The 10,000-nt window shown below is 39.4% G+C and overlaps 1 protein-coding gene across 1 annotated transcript in view; it reads right to left on the reverse strand.

Annotated features, from left to right (window-relative positions):
- Positions 1-10,000, reverse strand: part of LOC310780592 (hatching enzyme 1.2-like) — a gene marked incomplete at its 5' end in the record, with an annotated part of 29,788 nt that overhangs the window by 9,304 nt on the left and 10,484 nt on the right. The window contains 2 exons of the mRNA XM_083641135.1: positions 7,177-7,294; positions 7,721-7,861. Coding sequence (XP_083497261.1) covers positions 7,177-7,294; positions 7,721-7,861 — 259 coding nt within the window. The remainder of the gene's footprint in view (positions 1-7,176; positions 7,295-7,720; positions 7,862-10,000) is intronic.

Here is a 10,000-nt window from a genome sequence, read left to right on the forward strand (position 1 = left end):
ATATGATATGCAGGTGTGAATCTGACATGATATGCAGGTGTGAATCTGACATGATATATCAGGTGTGAATCTGACATGATATATCAGGTGTGAATCTGACATGATATGCAGGTGTGAATCTGACATGATATGCAGGTGTGAATCTGACATGATATATCAGGTGTGAATCTGACATGATATGCAGGTGTGAATCTGACATGATATGCAGGTGTGAATCTGACATGATATATCAGGTGTGAATCTGACATGATATGCACGTGTGAATCTGACATGATATATCAGGTGTGAATCTGACATGATATATCAGGTGTGAATCTGACATGATATGCAGGTGTGAATCTGACATGATATATCAGGTGTGAATCTGACATGATATGCAGGTGTGAATCTGACATGATATGCAGGTGTGAATCTGACATGATATATCAGGTGTGAATCTGACATGATATGCACGTGTGAATCTGACATGATATATCAGGTGTGAATCTGACATGATATATCAGGTGTGAATCTGACATGATATATCAGGTGTGAATCTGACATGATATGCACGTGTGAATCTGACATGATATATCAGGTGTGAATCTGACATGATATATCAGGTGTGAATCTGACATGATATGCAGGTGTGAATCTGACATGATATGCAGGTGTGAATCTGACATGATATATCAGGTGTGAATCTGACATGATATATCAGGTGTGAATCTGACATGATATATCAGGTGTGAATCTGACATGATATATCAGGTGTGAATCTGACATGATATGCAGGTGTGAATCTGATATGATATGCAAGTGTGAATCTGACATGATATATCAGGTGTGAATCTGACATGATATGCACGTGTGAATCTGACATGATATATCAGGTGTGAATCTGACATGATATGCAGGTGTGAATCTGACATGATATGCAGGTGTGAATCTGACATGATATATCAGGTGTGAATCTGACATGATATGCAGGTGTGAATCTCAAGTCAAGTCAAGTCAAGTCAAGTCAAATTTTATTTATATAGCACCTTTCATACACAAGGCAATTCAAGGTGCTGCATATCTGACATGATATATCAGGTGTGAATCTGACATGATATATCAGGTGTGAATCTGACATGATATGCAGGTGTGAATCTGACATGATATGCAGGTGTGAATCTGACATGATATGCAGGTGTGAATCTGACATGGTATGCAGGTGTGAATCTGACATGATATATCAGGTGTGAATCTGACATGATATGCAGGTGTGAATCTGACATGATATATCAGGTGTGAATCTGACATGATATGCAGGTGTGAATCTGACATGATATGCAGGTGTGAATCTGACATGATATATCAGGTGTGAATCTGACATGATATGCAGGTGTGAATCTGACATGATATGCAGGTGTGAATCTGACATGGTATATCAGGTGTGAATCTGACATGATATGCAGGTGTGAATCTGACATGATATATCAGGTGTGAATCTGACATGGTATGCAGGTGTGAATCTGACATGATATATCAGGTGTGAATCTGACATGATATGCAGGTGTGAATCTGACATGATATATCAGGTGTGAATCTGACATGATATGCACGTGTGAATCTGACATGATATATCAGGTGTGAATCTGACATGATATGCAGGTGTGAATCTGACATGATATGCAGGTGTGAATCTGACATGATATATCAGGTGTGAATCTGACATGATATATCAGGTGTGAATCTGACATGATATATCAGGTGTGAATCTGACATGATATATCAGGTGTGAATCTGACATGATATGCAGGTGTGAATCTGACATGATATATCAGGTGTGAATCTGACATGATATATCAGGTGTGAATCTGACATGATATGCAGGTGTGAATCTGACATGATATGCAGGTGTGAATCTGACATGATATGCAGGTGTGAATCTGACATGGTATGCAGGTGTGAATCTGACATGATATATCAGGTGTGAATCTGACATGATATGCAGGTGTGAATCTGACATGATATATCAGGTGTGAATCTGACATGATATGCAGGTGTGAATCTGACATGATATGCAGGTGTGAATCTGACATGATATATCAGGTGTGAATCTGACATGATATGCAGGTGTGAATCTGACATGATATGCAGGTGTGAATCTGACATGGTATATCAGGTGTGAATCTGACATGATATGCAGGTGTGAATCTGACATGATATATCAGGTGTGAATCTGACATGGTATGCAGGTGTGAATCTGACATGATATATCAGGTGTGAATCTGACATGATATGCAGGTGTGAATCTGACATGATATATCAGGTGTGAATCTGACATGATATGCACGTGTGAATCTGACATGATATATCAGGTGTGAATCTGACATGATATATCAGGTGTGAATCTGACATGATATGCAGGTGTGAATCTGACATGATATATCAGGTGTGAATCTGACATGGTATGCAGGTGTGAATCTGACATGATATATCAGGTGTGAATCTGACATGATATGCAGGTGTGAATCTGACATGATATATCAGGTGTGAATCTGACATGATATGCAGGTGTGAATCTGATATGATATGCAGGTGTGAATCTGACATGATATATCAGGTGTGAATCTGACATGATATGCAGGTGTGAATCTGATATGATATGCAGGTGTGAATCTGACATGATATGCAGGTGTGAATCTGACATGATATATCAGGTGTGAATCTGACATGATATATCAGGTGTGAATCTGACATGATATGCAGGTGTGAATGTGACATGATATGCAGGTGTGAATCTGACATGATATATCAGGTGTGAATCTGACATGATATATCAGGTGTGAATCTGACATGATATGCAGGTGTGAATCTGATATGATATGCAGGTGTGAATCTGACATGATATATCAGGTGTGAATCTGACATGATATGCAGGTGTGAATCTGATATGATATGCAGGTGTGAATCTGACATGATATGCAGGTGTGAATCTGACATGATATATCAGGTGTGAATCTGACATGATATATCAGGTGTGAATCTGACATGATATGCAGGTGTGAATCTGACATGATATGCAGGTGTGAATCTGACATGATATATCAGGTGTGAATCTGACATGATATGCAGGTGTGAATCTGACATGATATGCAGGTGTGAATCTGACATGATATATCAGGTGTGAATCTGACATGATATGCACGTGTGAATCTGACATGATATATCAGGTGTGAATCTGACATGATATATCAGGTGTGAATCTGACATGATATGCAGGTGTGAATCTGACATGATATATCAGGTGTGAATCTGACATGATATGCAGGTGTGAATCTGACATGATATGCAGGTGTGAATCTGACATGATATATCAGGTGTGAATCTGACATGATATGCACGTGTGAATCTGACATGATATATCAGGTGTGAATCTGACATGATATATCAGGTGTGAATCTGACATGATATATCAGGTGTGAATCTGACATGATATGCACGTGTGAATCTGACATGATATATCAGGTGTGAATCTGACATGATATATCAGGTGTGAATCTGACATGATATGCAGGTGTGAATCTGACATGATATGCAGGTGTGAATCTGACATGATATATCAGGTGTGAATCTGACATGATATATCAGGTGTGAATCTGACATGATATATCAGGTGTGAATCTGACATGATATATCAGGTGTGAATCTGACATGATATGCAGGTGTGAATCTGATATGATATGCAAGTGTGAATCTGACATGATATATCAGGTGTGAATCTGACATGATATGCACGTGTGAATCTGACATGATATATCAGGTGTGAATCTGACATGATATGCAGGTGTGAATCTGACATGATATGCAGGTGTGAATCTGACATGATATATCAGGTGTGAATCTGACATGATATGCAGGTGTGAATCTCAAGTCAAGTCAAGTCAAGTCAAGTCAAATTTTATTTATATAGCACCTTTCATACACAAGGCAATTCAAGGTGCTGCATATCTGACATGATATATCAGGTGTGAATCTGACATGATATATCAGGTGTGAATCTGACATGATATGCAGGTGTGAATCTGACATGATATGCAGGTGTGAATCTGACATGATATGCAGGTGTGAATCTGACATGGTATGCAGGTGTGAATCTGACATGATATATCAGGTGTGAATCTGACATGATATGCAGGTGTGAATCTGACATGATATATCAGGTGTGAATCTGACATGATATGCAGGTGTGAATCTGACATGATATGCAGGTGTGAATCTGACATGATATATCAGGTGTGAATCTGACATGATATGCAGGTGTGAATCTGACATGATATGCAGGTGTGAATCTGACATGGTATATCAGGTGTGAATCTGACATGATATGCAGGTGTGAATCTGACATGATATATCAGGTGTGAATCTGACATGGTATGCAGGTGTGAATCTGACATGATATATCAGGTGTGAATCTGACATGATATGCAGGTGTGAATCTGACATGATATATCAGGTGTGAATCTGACATGATATGCACGTGTGAATCTGACATGATATATCAGGTGTGAATCTGACATGATATGCAGGTGTGAATCTGACATGATATGCAGGTGTGAATCTGACATGATATATCAGGTGTGAATCTGACATGGTATGCAGGTGTGAATCTGACATGATATATCAGGTGTGAATCTGACATGATATGCAGGTGTGAATCTGACATGATATATCAGGTGTGAATCTGACATGATATGCAGGTGTGAATCTGATATGATATGCAGGTGTGAATCTGACATGATATATCAGGTGTGAATCTGACATGATATGCAGGTGTGAATCTGATATGATATGCAGGTGTGAATCTGACATGATATGCAGGTGTGAATCTGACATGATATATCAGGTGTGAATCTGACATGATATATCAGGTGTGAATCTGACATGATATGCAGGTGTGAATCTGACATGATATGCAGGTGTGAATCTGACATGATATATCAGGTGTGAATCTGACATGATATATCAGGTGTGAATCTGACATGATATGCAGGTGTGAATCTGATATGATATGCAGGTGTGAATCTGACATGATATATCAGGTGTGAATCTGACATGATATGCAGGTGTGAATCTGATATGATATGCAGGTGTGAATCTGACATGATATGCAGGTGTGAATCTGACATGATATATCAGGTGTGAATCTGACATGATATATCAGGTGTGAATCTGACATGATATGCAGGTGTGAATCTGACATGATATGCAGGTGTGAATCTGACATGATATATCAGGTGTGAATCTGACATGATATGCAGGTGTGAATCTGACATGATATGCAGGTGTGAATCTGACATGATATGCAGGTGTGAATCTGACATGATATATCAGGTGTGAATCTGACATGATATGCACGTGTGAATCTGACATGATATATCAGGTGTGAATCTGACATGATATATCAGGTGTGAATCTGACATGATATGCAGGTGTGAATCTGACATGATATATCAGGTGTGAATCTGACATGATATGCAGGTGTGAATCTGACATGATATGCAGGTGTGAATCTGACATGATATATCAGGTGTGAATCTGACATGATATGCACGTGTGAATCTGACATGATATATCAGGTGTGAATCTGACATGATATATCAGGTGTGAATCTGACATGATATATCAGGTGTGAATCTGACATGATATGCAGGTGTGAATCTGACATGATATATCAGGTGTGAATCTGACATGATATATCAGGTGTGAATCTGACATGATATGCAGGTGTGAATCTGACATGATATGCAGGTGTGAATCTGACATGATATATCAGGTGTGAATCTGACATGATATGCAGGTGTGAATCTGACATGATATGCAGGTGTGAATCTGACATGATATATCAGGTGTGAATCTGACATGATATATCAGGTGTGAATCTGACATGATATATCAGGTGTGAATCTGACATGATATGCAGGTGTGAATCTGACATGATATGCAGGTGTGAATCTGACATGATATATCAGGTGTGAATCTGACATGATATATCAGGTGTGAATCTGACATGATATATCAGGTGTGAATCTGACATGATATATCAGGTGTGAATCTGACATGATATGCAGGTGTGAATCTGATATGATATGCAAGTGTGAATCTGACATGATATATCAGGTGTGAATCTGACATGATATGCACGTGTGAATCTGACATGATATATCAGGTGTGAATCTGACATGATATGCAGGTGTGAATCTGACATGATATGCAGGTGTGAATCTGACATGATATATCAGGTGTGAATCTGACATGATATGCAGGTGTGAATCTCAAGTCAAGTCAAGTCAAGTCAAGTCAAATTTTATTTATATAGCACCTTTCATACACAAGGCAATTCAAGGTGCTGCATATCTGACATGATATGCAGGTGTGAATCTGACATGATATATCAGGTGTGAATCTGACATGATATGCAGGTGTGAATCTGACATGATATGCAGGTGTGAATCTGACATGATATATCAGGTGTGAATCTGACATGATATGCACGTGTGAATCTGACATGATATATCAGGTGTGAATCTGACATGATATATCAGGTGTGAATCTGACATGATATGCAGGTGTGAATCTGACATGATATGCAGGTGTGAATCTGACATGATATATCAGGTGTGAATCTGACATGATATGCAGTGTGAATCTGACATGATATGCAGGTGTGAATCTGACATGATATATCAGGTGTGAATCTAACATGATACAGTATATCAGGTGTGAATCTGACATGATATGCAGGTGTGAATCTGACATGATATATCAGGTGTGAATCTGACATGATATGCAGGTGTGAATCTGACATGATATATCAGGTGTGAATCTGACATGATATGCAGGTGTGAATCTGACATGATATGCAGGTGTGAATCTGACATGATATATCAGGTGTGAATCTGACATGATATGCAGGTGTGAATCTGACATGATATATCAGGTGTGAATCTGACATGATATGCAGGTGTGAATCTGACATGATATATCAGGTGTGAATCTGACATGATATGCAGGTGTGAATCTGACATGATATGCAGGTGTGAATCTGACATGATATATCAGGTGTGAATCTAACATGATATATCAGGTGTGAATCTGACATGATATATCAGGTGTGAATCTGGTGTGAATCTGACATGCACTCACCCAAGTTTACTCTTAATGCTGAGGTAGTCGGACTGGCCACTGCGAGGAACAAAGCGAACGCAGGTCTTCTCTTGGAAAGTCTTCATAGCTTTCTCAACCTGGGCCCTTTCAGAGTCATCTGCAGTGACAAAGACATGACCACATGACAGCATGCTGAGACTGCTGTTAGACATGATCACATGACAGCATGCTGAAACTGCTGTTAAAACTACAAACTCCTCGCTCACTGGATTGCATTTGTTCATTTTTACTCATACATCATTATTAGGGAGGAATGTACTTTCTGGAAATGAGGAAAAGAAAACAATATAGCCATCTCTGATCACTGTCGACAGTCTTCAACAAAAATAGACTTTTAAGATCATCTAGTTTTGACTGATCTCAAGTGAAATCTCAAGAAAATGAGACACAAGTTTAATGAGAAGCTCAGAACCAACGTGTGACATTTGCGAGAGCAGCAGATACTATATATTTACAGCGTACTGACAACATTAGAGTTTTTGTGTGGACGTTACATTGATGTCATACATCACAAAGCACTTACAGAAGTAATCATCGATGGTGTACGGCACCTCAACCAGTCCGTTAGGGGACTTTTCCCATCTGCAGTAACCTGACATGCACCTCAAGGCATTCCTCTTCCTTGAAGGAGCCACGTCTCCCTCCACCAACATATGGTCCAAGCCTGGAGTCAGAAGATACGCAGACATTAATGTATGAATCTCTGTGACCAAGTCAGCTTTGCTAAGGTCCCAAGTCAGTCTCAAGTCTTAAGGCACAAATCTCAAGTCAAACCCCCAAATTAGTTACCAAGTCAAATTCAAGGCAAATTCATGTCATTAATGTCAAGTCTCAAGTCAAAATGTAGAACACCAAGTCAAGTCAGAACAAGTCAAGCCCTGTATCAATTTAATCTCTTAAAGAAAACGAAATCTAAATATAGGACTTTTCAATCAATTATGGTTTTATTCTCCTTTATTATTATATAAATAAAAGGTAGTGGGTTCTGCAATTTTGGTCACGTTTTGGTGGTGACGTTTTTGGTCATGTTTTTGGTTCACTCAAGCAATTGTGATGTCACTGATGATGTCACTATGACAGTGATGATGTCACAATGTCTATGACATCAGTGATGTCACTACATTCTAGCAATACACTCGAGCTGGGATGTCACTGATGATGTCATAGACATTGTGACATCATCGTCTATGACATAATCAGTAACATCATCATCTATGACATCATCTTTTTGGTTCCACTGGGGCAATTGTGACATCACTGATGATGTCACAATGTCTATGACATCTTCAGTGATGTCACTCGAGCAATTGTAATGTTTTTATAAAAAGGGAGAGGCAACGGCCTCTGTTTCGAGATACCTCGGGATCATCAACTCGAGCTCCTGAGAAAAGGGCTATGACTACTGCTGAGAAAAAGCAGGCTCTGTGGCCAGAGGGCAAACTGCGGACGAGGCCGCGCAGCAGGAGAGTTGCATAATGAGCTACAGGGCCGGCTCACCCACGCAGCAGGTGAGCCTAGGAATCGAGCGTGCGAGATGCCTAGTTGGATAAAAACCTGGCAAGATCATCATGAGTTTGATTTCTGTTTCACCTTCAATAAATTCAATCATTCCATATAAATTCAGAAAACAGAATTTAAAATCTGTTCCGATCTAAAGTAATTTACAGAAACACAAGATGTCAAGTCAAGACTTTAGAAACCTTTTCATGTCATCAAAGTAGGCCTACAAGTCAGAGTTAAGTCCCAAGTCACCAGAACCCAAGTCAAGTCAAGTGAAGTCTTCTCTTCATATCAAGTCAGGTCTCAAGCAGTTCTGATACTTGATACTGGAGTCATTTCCAGCAGGCGAACACAGAGATAATGTAGAGTACAGCGAGCCATTATTAGAAAATAAACCCTGAGGTGAAGTGGAGGGTCTTGAATCACCCAAGAAGTTTATTTTCCAATAATGACCAGCTCACTGTACATTATCCCACTTATTACACGGCTGCGTACTAAAGAAATCAATAACTTGACACAAAATATTGATTTAAAAATTACTTTATTGATTTAAAACATATTTTATTGCGTCCGCTAAAATAAGCAGTCTGCTAGGTTGGCACTGCGTCCATATGCAGCCTTCTTATGCAGTCTCAGGCTTATTATAATTCACGTTAAACTGAACATCTCCATTGACGGTGAAGTTAGACATGGTGAATGGGACGTCTTCTTCTTTTTTGCTCTCATTCATCTGTACTCTTCCTTCTTGCTGGGCTTTTGCATTTGATGTTGTCGCACCTGGAAACAAAGCTAACGTTACTTTTTCGCTAACTAGCGTTACCTTGGATACACACCAGCCGGGAAGATACAACAACAACCAGAAGGCTACCCGAATTCATCTGAGATGTTTCTAATTAATGAAGAGAGAGGCACAGTGTTAATTTCGTTAATGATGACGATGACGAAAACTGTCCGTCGACAACTTTTTTCCCATGACTAAGACTAGATGATGACGAGCTAATAAGCTAAAAATAGACATTTGATAAAAATTTGATAAAAAAAAAAAAAAAGGGTTTCTCACATTTTCTTCCAGTTTGCAGTTTAGATGAATGAGCCTGGCTTCAGGCTAACGGGTGGGTTAATGTGTTGGCCCCCCTTGCTCGCACCACACCCATTTTCTAACTAACAAGTTTCCTGTCAAGTTTCATGACTGCATCTTGCATCGCGCTAACAAAATCTGTCCACGGACAGACAGACAGACAGACAGACAGACAGGCAGACAGACAGACAGACAGGCAGACAGACAGACAGACAGACAGACAGA

Source organism: Poromitra crassiceps (assembly GCF_964638095.1).
Source record: "Poromitra crassiceps genome assembly, chromosome: 8".
In the NCBI taxonomy this organism is placed as follows: Eukaryota; Metazoa; Chordata; class Actinopteri; order Beryciformes; family Melamphaidae; genus Poromitra; species Poromitra crassiceps.